Consider the following 22,089-nt stretch of genomic DNA (forward strand, 5'->3'; position numbering starts at 1 on the left):
CAGGGTCACTGCCCACAGAGAGGGGAGGCAAGTTGTCGAATGACTAGGAGGATGGTTTTAGATAGTGCTAAGTGCTCAGAAGAAAACAAGACAGCAACGGGATGGGGCAGAGTAGGTTGGAGAGTGGCCAGGGAAGTCCTCTCCAAAGAGGGAACATTTAGGCTGAGCTCTGAACAATCAGCGGAATCAGCCATGGAAGCATCTGGAAAGGAGCTATCAGGGCAGCGCCGGTGGTTGGTAGGAAGTGGTCGTCTCCTGATAATTTGGGACTTCCTTAGTTCAAGATAAGGGCGGTTGTGTGTGGTTTAAATTTCACTTTCTTAACATTTATGCTCTTTGAAAATGGAGACCACCTGATTCACGCTATTTTTCATTAACTGACAATGATGTCACGTCACGTTTTTTTGATTTTTTTGGACTCAACTTATAGTGTAATGATGGGCTTTTACTATAGTTACTATTTTTCTATGATAATTTTTAATCTCCAGTGTACAGCTGCTCTCTGTTAAACTCTGACTTTTTCCTGGCTCGGTTGCAAACCCTAGTTCAGATCTAGCTGTGTCCATTAAGTAAAGCTGTGCTTGAAAATCTCTCATGGTGGGCTCGTCACCCGGTCCTCTGGATGTGCGCTGATGGCATCGGAGCACTGGCTCGTAAGAAAGCTCTTTTGCCGTTACTTCTTTCTGCACATTCGCTTAAAAATTACCCTACAGGTGGGGCTGGCCTCGTGGCCGAGTGGTTAGGTTCGCGCGCTCTGCTGCAGGCGGCCCAGTGTTTCGTCGGTTCGAATCCTGGGCGCGGACATGGCACTGCTCGTTGAACCACGCTGAGGCGATGTCCCACATGCCACAACTAGAGGGACCCACAACGAAGAATATACAACTATGTTCCAGGGGGCTTTGGGGAGAAAAAGGAAAAAAATAAAATCTTTAAGAAAAAAACAAATTACCCTACAGGTAATCGAGGACTTAGAACATGGTATACCAAGTGCCTTTTGGACTTGTTTTTAAGTTGAAAATATTTTCCTCTGCAGAGACTTCAGCAACACGGAGACACTGTGTAGTGAACAGAAGTATTATTGTGAAACATGCTGCAGCAAACAGGAGGCCCAGAAGAGGTATGTGAAGGGTCGTGCGGGAGGGCGGCCGTGGGCCTTGAGAAGGAACCAGACTGTGGCGTCTGACAGATCTGATTTTCAATCCCAGTTCCACGGGCTCCTAGCCGGGTAGCCTTGGGGAGTCAGTCACCTTCCTCACTGGAAAAACTGGGATAGGGACGCCATCCTCAGAGGCTGTGCACTCATCTGATCGTTTGCTCATTTGTTTATCTGTTCGTTCATTCATTCATTCAACGAATATTTATCAAGTGCTACTATGTATGTGCCAGGTACTCTGCTGGGTAAACAAGTGGTGATCAGTATAATCTCTGTCCTCTTGGGAATAAGGGCAAGTTATAAAAAGAACTTAGCATAGTATGTAATGCATAGTGGTCACTCAATAAGATTGATAGTATTGCTTAAGCATTGGAACTTATTATTTAGAAGACATAGAGGTTAAAAAAATTAATCATTTAGTAAGGAATCATAAGGAAATCAATTAAATATCAGTTATATGGAGAGGCAATAAGGAAATTATCACACTCTGAATTGAACTAGGACCCAAGGTTACCCATCTTTTTACCAGCACGAGCCACTTTCAACTCTTGGACAGTCTGAGAGAAGCAGTGATTCCCTGTTATCTATCCCCAGAAGCCAAGAAAGTTGACATTTTGATTATCCTGTGCAGCCTTCCTGTGGGTTGGCTTTGCCCGGCGCACGGCTGTGGCATGGTCAGGGTAACTCACGGTTCTCATTACTGCTGTCTAAAACCCTCGGGTCTAGAGCCGAGGCTGAAATCATTTCTCTGCCCAGCGTCCCAGCCCTTTGCCCCCAGACATGCACGTTTTTCCTTGCTGCATCCAAACTTATGAAAGGTTAGTCGTGTGGCAGATGGGATGGAGGTGGGACGCAGTTACCTTTTGTTAGTGGTCAGGGGAGCTCACTCGCCTCTGCTCCCATCGCATACTCTGAATCTGCCTAAGGTGGGGCCCAGGTCTTCCTGTGTGACATGAGGTGTTTTCTGTTCTAGGCTGGAGGTTTTGTTTTTTGGGATTTTTTTTCCCCCTGGAGGTTTTAGACCTTAAAATGGCGCATGTTCCTGTAAAATACACGGTTCCCTATAAATCTTATCTTCCTGCTGATGTGGTTATTTTGCTTATTTTTACGAACAGGGTTTTACCTCAATAGATTCCTGCAAAATATTGTCTTAAAATTTGTCCCTTTCAAATAACATGCATTTAAAATAGGTGCACACTGAACAGCATTTACACTAATTCAGGGCATTCACAGAACGGGGGTCCTGGAGGGCAACCAGAAGATCCTCTGTTCTGGCAGAATTATCTGCATAAACTGTTGTCTTTGTGACTTTTGACTGAGGAGTATTAATGGTCATCTAGTGAAAAAAGCTTTGTGTCTATGTACGTTTGGGAAATGCTGCATCAAACAAAAGAGAACAGTTCTTTTACTCTGGGATTTCTCAGAACCTTCCACATGTGAAAGAGCAGGGAGGAGCTTGAGAATAGAAAGTAGCCATGTCCAAACTTGGCCATGGAAACGCCCCCCTATTAACATCTCCAGTGCTGTAATAGCCCAGCTTGGGAAGTGTAGCCCTAAGCCAGCCCCTGTGTTTTGTAAATGAGGAAACTGAGAGCTGGAAAAGGGAAGTGACTTGCTCAAGAGCACAAGAGCAAGGAGTGAGAGGGGCCCAGCATGCTTGGCTTCCTGGTGGCCGGTGGTGTGCAGCGTCTGCCCATCCGTACCAGTCCTCAGAACCTGCAAGTCCAGCCCATGCCCTTCTGCTTGTCCTCTCCCCAACCTCCTTTTCTCAAAAGCTATTACCCCTCGTCTCCATTATCTCTGGGTGAGGGGTGGGCGGGGTGATTGTTCAAATATTGTTCCTTCCTGGGAGGCAGAGGGCAGTGACAGAGAGCAATCACGCATTATATTTTTATTGGTACAAAATTCTGGAATGTCTCCTTTGACCAAACAGAAACTAGCTGTCATGCTCTTCTCTCGCTACCTATGCCCCAGTTAGCCAAGAATGTAGGATGAAAGTCAGTGCTACGTAAGCGAGCATGCTTTTATTCTTGCAAGTAGTTTGGTTATTTGCTGATTTGAAGCTTGTTAGCCCCCTCCTGCTCTTTATTTGTGCAGGCAGCAGTGTATTCCATTTCCCTAACACGTGCTGGGTACAACTGATTTCTATTTCGTGGTTTCTTAGGATGAGAGTCAAAAAGCTGCCCATGATTTTGGCCCTGCACCTAAAGCGGTTCAAGTACATGGAGCAGCTGCACAGGTACACCAAGCTGTCCTACCGAGTGGTCTTCCCCCTGGAACTCCGGCTCTTCAACACCTCCAGCGATGCGGTGAACCTGGACCGCATGTACGACCTGGTCGCGGTGGTGGTTCACTGCGGCAGGTAAGGGCAGGCGGCGAAGCGGGTGCCCATGACAAGTGTGAGGTTTTCCCTGTGCTGAATAGGCCGAGTGGCTCCCTTCCTGGGCTGTGAGACTCCGTAATAATGGTACTTTGGGGAATCTTCCAAGCTCTTGTTTATTTATCATCTCAAAATTATTCCAAACACCCCTACGTACACATAGAAAATAAAATAAAATCATTTATTTTAATTATTTATTAAAATAATAAATCTGTGTTGGATATAAGTGGTGCTTAGGAAGAGTTTGAAATAAGATGGAGAAATAAATATTTATGTATGATTGTAATTTTCACAAAGCCAGGTGACATGTATAGTATGATCTCAAAAGTATTTTAAGATGTAGGAATAAAGGCTGGAAGCAGTAGGTCAAATTTAATAATTTTTTGGCATCTTCACTGATTAAATATGTACTCTTAAAAAATATTCTTTATGCAGTTTTCAGTCTTTCCCCAACATTCTGTAATAAGTACGTAATCAGAAGACAGAGGGTAAGAGAAGTCCCTCAGACGTGGAGAAGCAAAGCATTTTGCTGACAGTCCTTTGAGCAAATATTTTCTATTCTGTTATTTGGTCTCTGCATGGAAAAGTCTATTGGAAATTCCTGTTCGTTATCCTCTGCTCGAGTGGGATGGGGTATGTCCTGTCCCTGAGACAGCACAGCTTCCCCAGCCCTCATGGGTACTGGGTTGGGGCCTGTCGCAGAGCAGGCGTCTTCCTCTCCCTCTGCCTGGACCCGCTTGTGGTGAACAGACCATTACCAGGAGGACGCGTGGTTCCACGTGGAGGAAAGGACTCATTCATTTTTTGCCTTGTCCTGGGGTGGATGGTGTCAGAAACTGTAACTTCACCTCGGAAGCCACCTGTGTTTTGTCCTGTGCATATTAACTTTGTCACCAGCTGTTTTCTTACATTCTCAGGAAGTTATATTTATCGGCCAGTATAAGCCAGCTTTGTGTTTTTTCCCTGAAGGATAGTCTATCAGTTATTCTTTTAAAGAACACAGGGGTCCAGCAATCTGGAAACTAGCCGTGAACACTGGGTGGGAGCCCACGGCAGGGGTCAGGAGGAGGTGTGGGGGCAGGCAGAGCCTGGCACCTGGAGGGCATCGTGGCCGAGGTGGGTGGGAGGGGTTGTAGACAGGTGATGGGGAAGCAGAAGTGCTCAGATGTGTAGGGTGTGCTCAGGTTTCAGTATGGATCTCTAATCCCTGGGAGCACTGTGAGGCAAGGCGGAGACCCGTTTAGGGGAGCTGGGGGACGAGTAGGGGGTTGGGTTCTGGACTCGTCAGTTTCTGTAATAGGGGCACGGGGTCAGAGCAGCCCAGTCAGTGAGGGCGAGTTGGTGCTGGGTCACGCGTGTTACTAACTAGCATTCCTTAAATTCCTCCCACTAGAGACTGGATTGTTCTCATACACAGAGCGGGGCTGGGCTGGCCTACGGGCTGGGATAAGGTATCTTCGGCTGTGGGCACTGGGAAGCTCTGAGGTCGGGAAGCCGAGCCCATCCCCTCCATGGCCTGGCCCACATTTGCTGAGGATGCACAGCCTCCTTCGTTGATTTCTCCTGCAAGTATTTTTTGAACCCTTGTTTCCTGGGTTCTGTGGCAGGATCTGAAAGTACGGCAGTGAACGAGACACAGGAGCCCTGCCCCCCGTGAACCTAGGATCTAGTGGGAAAGATAATTAACAAGTAAACACACCAGCCTGCCACCGCCAACAACAAACCAACCACTGCAAAATAATTTATGGTTTTGATTAGTGCTATGAGGAAGGAATGGGCGATGAGAGAGCAATGGGAGGTACGTCTTCAGGGAAGGTGATGGGCAAAGACTTATCTGCCCAGGTGATACTTGAGCTGAGGCCTAAGGGGTAAAATGGGCCACACATGTGAAGAGTAGGGGAGGATTGTTTCAGGCGGAGTCATGGCAAGTGTGGAGGCCCCAGACGCGAAGGGGTGGAGTGTGTGAAAAAAGGAGACCTATGGGCTGGAGCTCAGAGGGAGGGGAAAGAGGGGTTGGCTGGGGTTGGAGAAAGGCAAGGACACATCATGTGGGTCATCTCGCGTTTAAAGCAAACAAAAAAGGGGAAATTTGGCTTTTCAGCTTTAATGGTGCATTGAAAAAAAACCAAAACAAAACTCGAGATCTAGGATTAAAATCTCCTCACTTGTGCAAATATAACTACATGGTAACAGCGGTTCAGTTGCTCTTTCTCCTTTTTTCCATACTGTGTAATATATACCTTTTTATTTTTCTACTTGTTATTATACGTTATGGTTTAACATCTTTCTGAAACGAAATCAGATCATGTCACTCCTCACAATCCCTCAGGGTCTGGCTGGCTCATGCACAGCAAAGTCCAAAATCTTAACCATGATAATATGCCATTCCCCGCCAGTCTGGCACCCCCCTCCCCCTGCCCCCTGGCTGACTGGGCTCTGGCTTCCTTGCTGTTCCATGGACATACCAAGAGCTACCCCCCTCCCCTAAGACCTTTGTGCTTGCTACTACCTATTCCTGAAACTCCCATCATAGTCACGTGGCTTATCAGGCCCCCCTCCCACCCTCCCTTCTTTCAGGGAAATTTCCTTCTGCTGAAATCTCATGTTATCAGAGAGGTCGTCTTTCACCCCTTCGTGTCAAATAGTACCTTCCCTGTGTCACTCACAATCCCCTTACTCTGCTTTATTCTTCTTCATGGCCCTTACCACCACTTGGATTATACTTATATTTTAGTTTGTTTATTGCCTATCAAACCCTCACCCCAAGGAAGTGTGGCCTTTGTTTGGTTCACTGCTTTTTTGCCTGACCAGTCAGAATAGGGTCTGACACATCACAGGTATACAGTAATTACTTGTTAATATTAGTTGAATTTGAACGTCTGTTTTCCCTCCTGGGTTGTGAGTCCTTAGAAGACAGATGTTTTATTCATCGTTGCATTCTGTTGTGCCCAGCACAGTTGGCACCTGGCTGTCCTCCATAAATTGTGGGCAAACAATTGTGGACGCAGACATGACCTATAGCAAGTTCTCTGTCCTGATCATAGAGTTTTTTCTAGTAAATCACTGCTTAGAAAGAGTTACCTAGAGTTTTGTAAAGAAATAAGTGTGGAGCCGGCCCTGATGGCCTATTGGGTAAAGTTCCACACTCTCACCGCTTCGGCCACCTGGGTTCGTTTCCCCATCTCGGGACCATACCACCTGCCTGTTGTTGCCACGCTGTGGCGGCAGCTCACAAAGAAGCACTAGAAGAGCTTACCGCTAGGATACACAACCACACACTGGGGTTTTGAGGGGAAAAAAAAGAAGTAAGTGTTCACGTGCTAACTTGCTTTTGTCTGCTCTTTTCCAGTGGTCCAAATCGTGGGCATTATATTACTATTGTGAAAAGTCATGGCTTCTGGCTTCTGTTTGATGATGACATTGTAGAGGTGGGTATGCAGATGATCCTACACTAGGGGTAGGGCAGAGACAGAATTTGGGGGGATGTGTATGTGTGGACATTTTCTAAACTAGGCCTGTTTTCCCATAATCTGACTTGGAAACAACTTAGATTTCTTTCAGAACTAAACCCTGCTGCTCCCCATTCTCAATAGGAAAGGAAAAGGGATGTGAGCATGGACTTATTAATGCTGTGTTCTCGTTAACTGACCAGCCACACACGTGGGATCTCTATGCCACCATAAATTATATGTAACTCCTGTTTCCTACTGTGACGAAAGCCCTCTCTGATACAGACCAAATAATAAACTTTGAAGTTCTATCAAAATTATTTCATTATACCAAATTCTTCTTGTATTGATTATTATTTAAAAATGTTTTTTTCCAGTCTCTTGGACCTGGAAATCTTTATATTACATTAAAGTCTTCCATATGTTGATTTTGTTGTAAAGGAACGCTAGCTGGAGAGAATTGCACACGCAAAGACACGGTCTATTTTAGCCCACTAGGGTAACACTGACGGGAGTGAACTCTGATGGCCTGAGAGAATTAAGGTTATTCCCAAGACCGTTTACCGTTTGGAAGACAGAAGTCCTGGCTTCTTCAAAGAGTGCCCACGTATGGTTGCTGATAAATTAGAGGGTGGCTTTCTTCCCCAGCGATGTGGAATTCATGTAGTCATCTCCCTCTTTCAAGTCTGTGGAATTATCTGTTTGCTGTTGAAATTCCCAGTTGTGATTTTATAACAGTGTGTCTTACATTTTCTCGTGCATTACATTAGTTTTTCTTTCCTTCTCCCAGTAATCATGTTGAACAATTGTATTGTTTTATTTCTCTTTTATTGCAGAAAATAGATGCCCAAGCTATTGAAGAATTCTATGGCCTGACATCAGATATATCAAAAAATTCAGAATCTGGATATATTTTATTCTATCAGTCAAGAGAATAACTTAAAGAACCGTGGGACTAACTCAAGTGGGGGAAAATATTCAAAGCACTATTCTCTGGTTTCTCTGCAGACTTTCTTCTTCCCCAGCAGCCCGCCAGTGGTATTACCCTGAGTCTCAGTGGTCTGGCTGTGTTAGACACTCTCCCCTTGTTTTTTTACATACAGCACTACTTGTGGTCTTATTTTAGTCTGAGTAGAGTTAACTGCAATCAGATTGTAGTAAGATTTATATTAATAACAGTTGCTAATTTTAGGATTGGGTAAATGCTGTGCCACTGGCTGAATTAGAATGACATTTCCTCCGAATGTCTACAGTCTATTTGGGGTCTTTGCTAAACTTCCTAAATGGCTCCCGGGGTCTCCTTTCAATGCATTCCTTTAAGTTGCCCCTGGAAACGTTGCGACCCACTTTTAGCTTCTCTGCCTCTCTTCTGACCGAAGGACAGAAAAATTGGATAGATGTTCCCCATTTAGGGCTGCAATTATAGCTTTAAGTTTGTGCAAGTGAAAATGTTTAAACGTGAGCAACCTTGATGCTAAAATCATCCTCCCAGTGGAACAGGGTGAAGAAAAGCTGTTCATAGTGGCCAGCATCTGCCTGGGGGCTGTGCTCGCGTCGCTGTTAGAATTCCAGGGGCTCAGAAGGTGTGGAGCTCAGGGCAGGCAAAGCCAAGAGGAGGAGGCTTTTGTGGACAGTGAAGTTACCTTTCTTACCTTTCTACCAAAACCAAGTTTCAGGAAAATAACTCTATGCTGTTTGTTTTTAGTGATACTTTTTTTCTGTCAGGTTGTGTGAGTTGTATCTATCCTTTATCTGGCACTGCTAAGCTTTCCAGGGTATCTTTGCAATCCTGCTGGTGTTTCGCAGTCTGTGGTCCCAGGACTGAAACACCACGGTGACGCCTGCAGCACAGCTCTCCTTAGCCAGTCAGTACCAGCAGCATTGTTTTTCAGGAAGAACAAAGGCACTGTACCTTTACTACCATCAGCCACGTTGTACAACTGTTCACTTTTTAACATTTCAGCCTGTTTACTGAGGCACTGGCAAGTCCCAGGACGAATATGGAACCTTTCCTGGAAGGAATACTGGAGTTAGCTGGGTGTGAAGGTGGGTCAAAGGAAGTGTCAGTGGGCAGGTGGAGGAATGAACAAAATGGCGGCGTTTCTTTGGCTCAGACTCCTAGGATGCTTGACAAGACGGAGTTTTTTGGAAGAACCTCATCTCACCATAGTTACTTTTACTTTTTTCACTTTTGTTATATATGTATTTATTAGATCATTGAATATTGGTACCTTTTATTAAAAGGGTCAATTTGGTGTTTTGCCATTGAGCTGGTTTTTGGTTTCCTACAAATACTATGAGTCTAGCTCTTGGCTTCCTTTGGGAGGTCAGTTGATTTCCATACACTATAATATACTGTGAACATGTTATTTTGTTACCTAGTAAATCAGCGAATGAACATGCAAACATTTGGCATAATGTGAACTAAAACTGAAATTGAAAACGTTAGTGGCCATTTTGCAACAATTAAGAGCATAGCACTTTATCTAGATGAAAACTGGATTTCTTATCTTTGAAATATCTTGAACTGTTTATTGCTCAGAACTTAAATAAGCATGCCAACGCTCATTCGTTCATGCTTGAAGTGAAATGTTTTACTTTTCACTGGAGAAGACAAAAACAGGGTGATCTTCACGTTATTGTTTTATACAAGTGACGAAAATATACCTTGCCTTGTTTAGAGGCGAATTCATATTTATAAATACTTTGTCTTTTTTTCCTCCATGAAACATATGCAGTAATCACTTACCTGGAAAGTGAGTTTTTATTCTGTTTAAGGAGAGACACTTTCCAACTGAGGGTGATTGATATAGGGAACTGTTTGTACTATATATAACCCATATATTTAACTGCAGGTTGCAAAGTTTAAAAAAATGATGGTTGATCTCTAATATATTTGGAAATTAAAAAAAACTATTAAAATTATCTTTGAACTGACTCTTGAAGCTAATTTATTAGGAAAAAAAGTTTCAATTGGAAGCCTGTAGAATTAATATCTAAATGCTAAATCATAAATTCAGGACATTTTCTTTTTCCTTTGGATGCACAAAGAAAGAGTTTTTCCCACTAACTTAACTGAAATAATTCTTTTTAATAGAAAGGGTCAGTTAAAATTCAGTATTCATGGATAGATTTTTGGAATAAAAAAATAAGTATGAAAGATAATGCAAAGACATTAAAGTGTCATGCAGGAAAAAAAGATGGGGAAAAGACCAAAACATACTCACCCACCAACCCTCCATCAGTTTTTTAAACTTCAGAGTTATCTGGTCGTTTCTTCCCTCTTCCTCTTCAATAAATGAAACAAACACTAGGCAGCTACATTCCCCCCCCCAATCATTTCACTTTATGTAAAGACAGTAGCAAACACTTTTTAATTTTTCATCCCTCCTTCATCGTGTAAAGCAGAGAATGGCTGGGATGTGTGAGACCCTTCTGAGGTCAGTGATAGCACAAGAGCGCAGCAATATTCCCTCAAACGGCCAGGGTTTTTGCGTGTCGTTTTCTGGCAGGAGTGAGTAGGCCTGCTGTATTTCTTTTAACTGCTGGGTGTTTTAAAATAAGTTAAGTGTTTTACACTTAAAAAAGAGAAGAAATGTTTGCTTTATTGGTTGCTTACTAGTTTAGCATCTTGATTATGGTACAGTATGCTAAAAAGTCATTTGTTTAAAAGTAAATTTCGGTAAAATGCTGATATCAGTCCTGTTGTGTTGATGCCTTTTCCTTTCTGAGGCACCACAAAGTGGACTGGTTTGAAGAGAGCCAAGGAACAAACGAAAAGGTGTTGGCTTGAATAGGAAGCCAGTCATGTTTGGTTTTATGGCTTCATATATTTTGGATTTCAGATGAAATGGGGGAAAAAAATGACAGAAATGGTCCCTATGTGTTTATTTTCATGGGTACCCTTAATTTCATGGGCATGCCTAACAATGAACTGTGTTCTAACTGGAGCTTAGGGCTTATTTTAGATATTGGAGTGTAGCTTTATTACAGATGGGTTTTATCTTTAAACATTGCATTCTGATCAACTTTGTATATTCATATGTATTGAAATGTTGTGCACTAAATGTTTTGCCCTCGTTTGCTATTATATGGTCAAGGCATTTATCAGCACTATTGTGATTAACTCATGTAAATGGCATGGGTCGGGGAAAATTATTTCCTACTTTTCTGCCTATTAAATTTCTGTTTTCCAGTATTACATTAATTTATTTTTGGCTTCCATTTTTGTATAAGCAAAATAGTTACTGTATTTGTGTGGCATTCATTTGACTGTGTTGCTAAAAAGAAAATTTAGTTTTTATTTGAAATAATTTGTACCTTAATTTTTTTAATGTAACCAATTCAAGCACTTTAAGCAATAATGTCAATCTTGTGAAATTTCAATCAGTTTAACACCCTGCCTCTAAAATTGTTTGCAAAAAAGTAAATAAATAAAATAGGAATTCTCTTCCTAGGGAATTATATCCGAGTAATGTTACACACATGGACTTAAAATCCTTTTTATAAAATGGGAGTCATTGGCAAGTCTCATGTCCAGGTAATCGTTCCATACTTAGTTTTGAAGCGGTGGAATGTAAGGAACATTCTGGTCATTGTTAACATGCAAAGACAGTACTACTGTCAAGGTTGACAAAGTCAGTGTTCTGGAGGTAACTTGCCACTTTTTGAGTGAAAAAGATCAACAGGATTAATCCAGAAACCTGTATCTGGGGAATAGCAAATTGAGAGTATCAGTGAAAAAAAAAATTAGGGGTGGGTAACTTAGGCATCACAATGAGTTGCTTAGCTGGGCCTTGGCATATAAAATCTCTTCTACCAGTTATGAAATAGAAGATCCATTTCCAAAATGAGGAAGTGGCTTCCAGTGCTGCGATCCCGTCGGCGTCTGGTTTCTAAGTAGGAGTAGGAGTACGGTCCTGGCCCTGGGGTACGGACAGCCATCCCCAGGCTGCTGGGTGGTTTCTGAGCTGTGAGGACTCCCAACAGGGGGCCAGGTGCAGGTGCATGTCCTGTGGTCTCAGAGTGTGGCCTCCCAGGGCTGACACTCAACTTGCTGTTAACATGCCTAAGGGTTTTTTTTTCCCCACCCAGTCACTTCGGGGGGGTCCGTGTGTGGGCACAAGATTGTCATCTGAATACTTTTGTCTGGGCCCAATTATGGGAATAAAATCCCACAGCCCAAGAGTCAGGCAGTGTGCCTTTAGGTCTCCCCGTTTCCCTCCATCTTCTCTGGGGGCACTTCTGTTGACCCTGACTTAGCTGGAACAGAGGCTCCTTGGGAAAGTCGCTTATATCCCCCCTGAAGGCTGTAGGAGGGGAAGACCTCAGGAAACGGTTTCTTTTCTAGGCCTCATTTTGTCCATCTGTCAAGTGGAGTTTATAGGAGAGGTCTGTCACCACCAGCAGCACACAATTTCTGGAATGAGAAATGTTCTCCATTTCTCCAAATGTCCGTCCCTCTCTGTTCATTGATACTTAACACCTTCAACAGAGAAGGAAGCCTTCCATTTCCATTACCTCGTATTTATAGGAAGATAAAAATATTTGCTAAGTCATTTTTTTTTTTCCTGAGGGAGGATTTTGATTGTGGGGATGGTGCTAAAGACAGACCACTGAGACTTGTCCTAGAGATGCCGCAGGTGGAGAGATTTGGCACCTGTTATATGCTAGGGATTGTGGTAGTGGTTAGGGATAAACAGGTGAAGCAGAGAGGGTCCCTCTGCTAGTTTCTTGCCTCAGAAGAATAGTCTGTGGAAAAGAAATTTGTTGGATTGTGGGAAGAACGTGTGTGGAGGGAATTCATCACCATCACAGAGTTTGATGTTCGGCCTGGGTCTTACCGAGCAGATGGCTCTGCTTCCAGTGGGCACTGTGAGATAAAGCAGGCCTCTTCCTTTTTGTCTTGGATCCACTTCTTGAAGCCCTCTTTCCTGCCCGCCCGCTCTTCCGTGTTGCCGTAGCCTGCCTTTTAGCTCCTTGTAGGGAGGACAGAAATTTTTTAAATGAAGTGTAAATCCATTACGTTGCAGCAATGGACTCGAGCATTTGCCTCTTAATTCTCATGTCAAAAGAGCCAGAATATTGAAAGTCTTAACTGTGGATTTTATGAATCAAATATCTAAACAATCTCTTTACATTATTATCCAATAATCAGAGACTATCCAAACTTACCAAAATCAATCAGGGCATGAGAGCTCTTAAGCTATGTGACTGATAATTTTATTGGCTTAGCAACCTGTGTTCCCTTTTTTGTGTTCCCTTATGTTTTAATAGTGCTTTGAACAAAGCACGTTAGTAGCTTACAAACAAATGAATAATTACTTCGTTTTGGTTATGAGACACCAGAGTCAGAAACAACATTAGATTTTGTAAAAACGATTCCTAATTTTGTGCTCGTTTCCCACATGATGATTCATAATAAAGTATTTATTAACAATCTTGGAGGCGTCATCTTCCTGTTGTAAGTTACGTGGATGCGTTTTTATACGGGTGGTCTTAGGTGTGTGGGATTCCACAGAAACTCCTCTTGGGAAGGTTGGACACTTGAGCTGTGGGTTGAAATGCTACTTTGTTCTTACCTCCTCTTAGTCATAGGGGGTTTTCAGAAGAAAACTGAGACTTCGAGTTGACTTGGCTGGAAACAAAATAATTTGGTAGTTGGAGCCACCATTTCTATATATTTAAGTCCTCCTCCTGTGGTCCCACTCAACTGTATTTGTATTTTGGAGTCTCTCCTAGTTGACCTTGCCTGAGAGAACATTCTGTGCTGAGACAACTGAAAATAAACACCAGAAAAATTTTAAGAGTGAGCCCTCATACCTCGCGCAGCAGCTGAGTCTCTTTACTCAAGAGCTTTTCTCCAGGTTGAGAATTGCCTGTTTCCCATGCTGTAGGATAGATTTTTTTTTTTTTGATGAGGAAGATTGGCACTGAGCTAACATCTGTGCCAATCCTCCCCCTTCTTTTTCCTCCCCCAAGCCCGGGGCACAGTTGTAAGTCCTAGTTGTGAGTCATTCTAGTTCTATGTGGGAGGCCACCACAGCATGGCTTCATGAGTGGTGCGTAGGTCTGCGCCCAGGATCTGAACCAGCAAACTCCAGGCTGCCAAAGCAGAGTGCACAAGCTTAACCACTACGCCACTGAGCTGGCCCCAGAAAATATTTTTTAATGGATTATGAAACCTGTGTGAAGAAGAGACTCATTCTATTGGCCTCCCCCACATTCCCACTCCCAGAATGAGTGTTTGAAACCTCTTTGAAAAGAAGTTGCTTCTGCATATTTTCCTATCTCTGCACCCCAAAGCCCAGAGAACAAAACCTAAGTATAAATTGCCTAGGTGTGTTGTAGTTGCCAACTTGGGTGTTTGAGGCTTCAGCAGAAGTAGAGGTGAAGGCTGTAGAATGGAGAGGAGCCCTGTTGCTAGATGTTCATTGATTGACCTGGTGTTTTAAACTATGTCGTCTGAGCCTGTGAAGGTTTATGAAGAACAAGCTCACTGCAGAATCTGCCCTCAGATGGGAATTTTTACAGAATGTAGAAGGATAAGGGGTATAACTTGGAGCGGGAAGAAGTTAAGACCCTTCTGACATCACTGCTTAGCCTCCAGCCTTGGGTCTTGTTGCAGCATCTGCCCCATCCGTGCATGTGCCCTGCAGGGTTAGATGGGACCCCAGTGAACCCCACAATCCCCCCAGCCTTTCGCTGATTGATGTACAACCTACAGATTCGATGCCCTTTCTGTTGTTGCCCTGGCCTTGATCTCTGATAGGAGAATTTTAGACTCAATAGTAGTGTGAAAAAGCCCTGCTGGACTTGGGCTCAAGTCCAGGTTCTAGTGCAGGCCAGTCTAGCTGGTGTCATCATCATAGCACGGGGGGAAAGCAAAGGACCAGGAGGCCTAAGATCTGAGTTCAAGTCCCGACTGTGACTGTGGTTCTAGGATCTTAGAGGTCTGTCACCTGAATCGGATGGTGGACATAATGTTGAGGTTAGGATGCTGAGTGGTATTTGGCAAAGGGGCCCTTCTGCACAGGTCCTCAAGGGAGATAAAGACACAATTGCCAAAACAATGGAAAGCACAGACTAGCTAGTTACTTAAATAATTAAGAAGTTCTGGGGTACTATGTTATGCTGTTTTGTTTTATCTAATCCCCACAACGTCTTCTAGGCATAAGAGACAAGACTAAGAGAGATGAGAAAAAGAAAAGTGGTCCCTCACAGCCAGGAACTAGCCTGAGACAGCTAGGACAGCTGTCCTGGCGCTCACAGCTGGGCCATGGTATTTTTGGGTTGGACATAAACCGTCTCACAGAACACCAACCTCAGACGAGGTCATGCTGTGACCATGTTCAAGTGAGACAATAAACAAGACAACTTCATAATTTTATCTAAGCACAGACAAGAACAAGGTCGTTGCAAACCGCAAAACACCAAACATCCCTCTCTCCCACCAAATCTCACTGCTGCTGCTTGACCAGTGACAGTGTTAGCTTTGCTCTCATCTGTCCTAGATGAGATTAATTAAGGTACACAGTTAAAGAAGTATCCCCACTTACTGACAGCACCCCATCCAGAAGGAAACCCTGTTCCTTAAACCCCCCTCCAAATTACCAAAGCAAAGCTCCAATCCTGTAAGTTCTTTCTGACACCTTCTTCCTGAGAAGCCCACGCTTCCCCAAGGCGTGTGGTCTCTCGCTGCTGTGAGCATTAATCACAGTTTGTTCAACCACACTTGTGTTCCTGGTGGTCTGGCTGGAGAGCATGGGCAGCAGAGTGTGCTAGACTGCGAGATAAGCCACTTCCTGGGCTCAACCTTTATCTGCTGTTCTCATGGCTAGAAGGAAAAAGAGCCACACACATTCAAGGTTGTCGGTAGTGTCCCGATGTCTAATTGATCTGCAGGGACTCCTGCCCAGAGGGGATGGTGGTGTTGGGCTGGATGCCAAGGGAGGCTTCTCACAAGTAACCTTGCATAAATCTAGACCTCGGGTTTTCCTAACCTATAAAATGATGTCAGAGCACAATTATGTGTAGAAACTTCTGGAAAACATGATAGGCATATAAGGTGATTATGAGCAGGATTTGTTCATTATTTATAGACTCCTGGCACCTCCACACCTACCCTTAGAGTCTCTCAGCCTCAGGTGCATCTGTCTCTAGAGCCCTGAGTTAGGTGTCAGAACCCCGATTTGAGGCAGTCTCAAACCAGCAAGATGGGGCCTGAGCTCCATCTGCAGGGAGGGTACAAAATCTATCTCAGGAATCCCAATTTTATCCAACAGAGAAGGTCCCAGTTCTGCCTGGGTCTTGTTATGTATGCCAGAGAGCTTTTTCGAATGGTAGGGTTGGGTTGGGGTCAGGGGCAGTGAGGCAGGAAGGCGGGTGTCCACGGAGATGTTAGAGGACATAGTGCAGGGTCTAGCGCCCTCTACTGGGAGTGGCCTGAAAATACCCCGATTTTTCTCAAAGAAACTGTTGTATCCGTCTTGCCTTTATTTTATATACATTTTTTTTTTGTCCACGGGTTTTTGTTAAACAAACCCCAAACCTGACAACAGTTATCTTGAATCCAAACCAAGGCTTAATTTAAACGGGTCCTCACCTTTCTGCAAGATGGGGCAATGGAACGAGGGATTGTCAGGGTCAAAGGAAAGGAAAATGACCTTGAAGACAGAGAGAATCCTGTTCACCTCTGAAGCTTTGTGTCTAGAAGAGGTGGTTGAGTGAAAACCAATGCGTATTCTCAGGCAAGGGGTGGAGTGGAGGAGCCTAAGACAGGAGAGCCGAGGACTGTTGACTGCTGTTCCTGTTTAGCTTGTTAATATTACAAAGGAGGAAGAAAAGAAAGAATAAGAAGGGAGGAAAGAAAAATGGTATCTTTGAGAAACTGATGTAGGGGTTTAAATCAAAGATCTAAGAGCCACCTTCTTATTTTGGGAGTGAGAGGGAGAGCACCCCCCAGCAAGCCAGCTAAGGAGATAAAGCATCATTTTAATCCTTACAGTCTTCCCCGAGGGCAAATAAACTGTTTGATTTCAGCTATTTATCTTTTGGCTAAAATTCTTTGCAAGCTATAGACTTCTGTGCACAGACTGTAAGACCTCCCCAAGAGTGGTATGGGGTAAGCACTCATTTATTGTTTTAGAATTTCTAATCTAGAATTTCATCTATTGTTTTAGAAAATTCTTTTGCATTTTGGAGCAGTCCTACATTATTTTTGCTCAAGGCATTTATTTGTAATCATGTCTGCTGACCCCAAACTATAGGATATATAATAGAACTTTAGGCTCAGGATTTTTCTCTTCTCCACTTTGATCTATGGATATTAGACATGAAGTCTTGGACAGAAAGTCTATAGTGACATCTGAGAACAGGAACTCTGAATAAGTGAATGATAGGAATGTGAGAATTCAATAAAGACAATTTGCAAAGTGGAGCTGAAGGGAACAGAGAGAAAGAACGCGTTATTCTTCAGCCTGGCTGGTTAGCGTGTGACTTCTGCTGCGCTAAGACTTAGATGAAGTGGACTGATAGAATCTATTTTGAAATAGATTTCAGGGCAGGCAGATAGATTTTATTTTTAAAAACTTTATCATGGGAAATTTTAAACATGTACAAAGGTAGAATAGAGGATAGAATACTGAACTTCCATGAACCCACGACTCAGCTTCAACAGTTAACTCTGGCCAATCTTGTTTCCAACTGGTAGGATTTGTAGATGGACCTGGAAAGTTACCAAACTAACAAGTCTCTAACTCTTCGGAATCTCTAAACGCATAAAGGATAAATATATGAGTTGTTAGTATGAATCAAATCTAGGGGATTATCCACTTATTCTGTCACTCCTCTAACTTGAAATGTTTCTGCATAAATGTGGAGACATTTTTGTGATATAGATTTTGTGGTTGAAGTAGGCTTAACTTGTTTAATGGTGAAATAATGTGAAATACAAGGAAACTGAAGCTCCAGTGTTTGAGGGTGATCACATTTGGAAAATTATATGAAAATAATTGCATATTTTAACTAATATAGAATATGGTCTTATGTATATTTATGCAAATGTCAAACATTCTATGGCTCACAGCTGTCTCACATGCTTTCTCTTCTAGGTTTTCACCTTTCCATCTACTCCTTACTTCGGGAATTTTCCCAAAGAAGTGGGGCCAGACTCAATGTTTCCATTTGTTTCTACTCTTTCCTGTTGGTATTTTTCCTTATAGCATGTCATTAGCAGATTTCACTAATGGATGATTAAATCAAAGAATGACAGAGACAGGTGGAAGTTCCTGGACAAAAGGGCAAGCTTTCCAAAGTTGAGATAAGGAACTGGAAGCCCTGATCTTAGCAAGACTCGCCTGCATTGCTTTCCAAGTTGGTATTAGCTAGAGTTAGGAGGGAGGGACTGGCGGAGGTGGCCCCGGTGGTGAAGCAGGGTCTCTATTCTATGTGGTGGACCCTTGCAGCAGGAGAGCCATGCAAGCTCCATTTTGGCTCCCTGAATCTCCCTCTTCACCTGGTGCCTGCAGTCAGGAGTCCACAGCTTAGGGGTCTGGGCAGAGAAAGAGAAAGAGGCGGTCTTAGCAATCAGGGGTGCCACAGAACCCGGAGGCTCTTATGAATAGAACCTCGCTCTCCGTACCTCATTGTCCAAATGATCTAGGGCTGAGGTTTTCAAACTTTTCATTTAGTAGAACAGCCTCTTTGAAAAATAAAATCTTATGTAGAACTACTCCATGTTTGCATATAGTATTTTATATGACACTTTATTGGTATCCATTCCTTTTATTAGTTACTTTTATAAGTTAATGGGAACAATGAGTCTACTTGATCAACATGAAATTTTGAAAGTTTCAGTCTTTTATTGGTCCCAGGAGCCAGTTTATATCTGAATTTTGTTTTGCTCCCTTAGGACTAAGAAAATCCAAATTCACACAGACATATGGTGGCAAATACTGTTTTATTTGTTTTGTGTCTATGGTTGTTTTTAAACAGCTGTCTTGCAATATCCAGTATTCTTTTCAATAAAGAAAGATAGTGGGGAACTTTTATTTTTGAAATCTTCAAAAAAATAAGTTAACCTCTCAAGTTATCTTAGTTGGGGGTCTCCAATGAGTTTAAATTTGATTTATAACACACTTGAGAATGTGTGTTGATTATTCAACCAAGTTATATTTAAAAAGTGAAATCCTAATGAAAACATCTGTGGAACCCCTGAAGCAGGGTTCTGTGGAACACAGTTTGAAAACCACCAGTCGGGTGTTAAAAAGGTAAGGCTTCCTTTATTTCCTCACCCAAACATCTTTCAGCCTTTAATGCTGCCCATTCATGGCTTTTTCCTCCTTTAGAGATGGCATTGAGCTGATTTTTCTCCAGCTCTAGTGAGATATAATAGACATATGACATTGGGCATGTTTAGGATATAGAACATAATAATTTGATATATGCATATGTGGTGAAATGATTATCACAATAAGGTTAGTTAACACATCCGTCACCTCACATAGTTACAATGTTTTGGGTTTTTTGTGGTGAGAATTTTTAAGATTTACTCTCTAAGCAACTTTCAAATAGCGTTGAGCTAGTTTTAACTCAGAGGGAAGGGAAAGGAGGGTAAGGTAGACAGCCTGGTCTGCCTGGGCCCCTAGGTCCCATCTCCCTTCCTTCCTCTCTGCTCCCTCCCCTGACGTAAGGAGGGTGAGTTCACTCCCAAGTAAAATCATCAAGTAGGTGGACTTAATTCTCATGTCTTCTTCAGTCCTTCCATCAAGACTTCCCCATTGAGTATCCCATGACTTTGACCCTGCTTTCTGCGAGGTGTTTGCTGTCTATACTGGTAAACGAATCCAGCTGATATGTTTTCTGGTCCTCTTTTGCGAGTATTACCTATTTTTATCACATTTTGTCACATTGAGCAGTTCCTATGTGCGAGAGACTGAGCTGAGCATTTTACACGAGTTACCTCCTTGGGTTCTCACAACGACTCGGTGAGCTAAGTCTTGTATTATCATTCTTAACTAGAGATGAGAAAACTGGGTCTGGGGCTCCTGAAGCTTGTTGAGAGTCTTTGGAGCTCTTTGTTCTGGTACCTGGTTCGGATTCCAGGTACAAAACATGAGGTGGTTTAGAACCAAGCTTTTGTTCATCTGAAGAATAGATCTTGCACCAAATAGCACAGCAGTTAAGAGCACACAGGCTTTGAAACCAAATTAACATAAATTAGAATATAGGCTCTGCCATGTTCTTGGTCAGTCTCAGTTTCCTTACCTGTGAAATGGGCATGGTAATAACAGTACCCACATCTAAGAGCTGTTGGGAGGGTTCAATAAGATGAAGTATGTCAGGCACATAACACAGCACTTGCCACTGTGTTCAGTGCGTTCAATACATTCGATGCCGGAACGTAAGTGTTTAGAAAGTATTAGCTATAATTTTGTAACAGTCAAATCTTCCCCTGAAGCACATATTTAAAACGGGAATAAGAGAAATTGCCTGGATTAATGTAAGAAAAGAAGTGAGAGTATGCCGACACCATTCAGCTTAATTCTTTTATTCTTTGAATGTTAGGATCATCTCTCTGAGAGACACTGGCTCATGTTCAGGCTCTACTGTGGCCTGGTTCTAAAGTTGGCTGTTTAATATCTTGTTTACTTTAGGGCAACACAGTCCATAGATGAAGTCTCGGGCACGGGTGGGTGCTGTTTTGGCCAGCCAGTGACAGAGAGCAGGAAGAGCTGAGATCATCAAGTCATCCTTCTTGCACTTTGAACAAACTTCTCCTGTAAGTGGCTTTGGGAGAATTTTGCCCCCTGGGAGCCATTCAGGCTGCTGGTGTCTAATCAAGTCAGCGTTTTCTCCACAAGTGCTGTTTCTGCACTTGCTAAAGGACAGAGGGCTTGCTGGTTGCAGGCCTTCCTGGAGCGCATAAACCCTGGGGCTCAGTGAGGGGCGGTCTTGTGCTTGCAGTGGCCCAGACTCTCAGACACTGCAGTCTCTCTTGGGCCTAAACGGACGGTCAGTAGGGCCCTCGGTGAAGGCTTCTCACTTCCTGTCCATCCGCTGAAGATTAGCCCAGCAAACCAACTGGTCCCCAGTGGTAGCAATGTGGCAATTCCTGAGCCATTTAGGGATCTCCTACTGGCTCTTTTATTCAGAAACACCCTTTATTCAGAAACAGAGCTTTCCCTAGCTCGAGTCAGACAACATGTTCATTTTTTCTTTTTAAAAACACTTTGTAGGGAGGCAGCTGGTGCTGTAGTGGTTAAGTTCATGTACCCCACTTAGGCAGCCCAGAGTTTGCCGGTTTGGATCCTGAACGTGGACCTACACACCGCTCATCAAGCCGTGCTGTGGTGGCGTCCCACATACAAGAACTAGAAGGACTTACAACTAGGATATATGGCTGTATACTGGGGCTTTGGGGAGGGAAAAAAAAGAGAGAGAGAGGAAGATTGGCGACAGATGTTAGCTCAGGGCCAATCTTCCTCACCAAAAAGCATTAAAAAAAAAAAAGGTGACTCTAGACTGGGTAAAACCTTAAAGAATCAGAATGCTTAAGCCCTGGAATGTTGCAGTTAATTAAAAAAAGCAAAAGAGCTCACTTTGTATATTTTTGAATAAAATTATTAAATGCTCATTGTTCACAATTTGGAAAACATAGTAGAAAAAGAAAAATCTTCACAGTGTTTTTGCCACTTATTTTTTGTATGTTTGACATACATACATATTTTTTGAAAATTAGTGACACGCTAATTGTGACTATAATTAAAAACTCAAAAATATTTGGTTAAATAGAGTGAAAACTGAGAGTTCTCCTTTGCTTTTCTCCAACTCCATTTCCTTCCCCAGAGGTAACTACTAATGGAAGTTTCTAGAGGACTTCCAGACATTTTCTTGCATTAACACACATAGACATACACATAGATATATGAACATGTACTTGTGTATTTAGTTTTTTGTTTTTTTTTGAGGAAGATTAGCCCTGAGCTAACTGCTGCCAATCCTCCTTTTTTTGCTGAGGAAGACTGGCCCTGAGCTAACATCTGTGCCCATCTTCTTCTACTTTATATATGGGACGCCTACCACAGCATGGCATGCCAAGCGGTGCC

General features: G+C 43.0%; 1 protein-coding gene across 1 annotated transcript in view; it reads left to right on the forward strand.

Annotated features, from left to right (window-relative positions):
* LOC124232962 (ubiquitin carboxyl-terminal hydrolase 46-like) overlaps positions 1 to 13,423 on the forward strand; it is a 64,753-nt gene extending 51,330 nt beyond the window's left edge. The window contains exons 6-9 of the mRNA XM_046649929.1: positions 1,034 to 1,117; positions 3,318 to 3,515; positions 6,883 to 6,961; positions 7,819 to 13,423. Of these exons, the coding sequence (XP_046505885.1) occupies positions 1,034 to 1,117; positions 3,318 to 3,515; positions 6,883 to 6,961; positions 7,819 to 7,920 (463 nt within the window). The 3' untranslated portion in view covers positions 7,921 to 13,423. The remainder of the gene's footprint in view (positions 1 to 1,033; positions 1,118 to 3,317; positions 3,516 to 6,882; positions 6,962 to 7,818) is intronic.
* Positions 13,424 to 22,089: the final 8,666 nt, after the last annotated feature.

This window comes from Equus quagga, unplaced genomic scaffold, assembly GCF_021613505.1.
Source record: "Equus quagga isolate Etosha38 unplaced genomic scaffold, UCLA_HA_Equagga_1.0 146_RagTag, whole genome shotgun sequence".
NCBI lineage: Eukaryota > Metazoa > Chordata > Mammalia > Perissodactyla > Equidae > Equus > Equus quagga.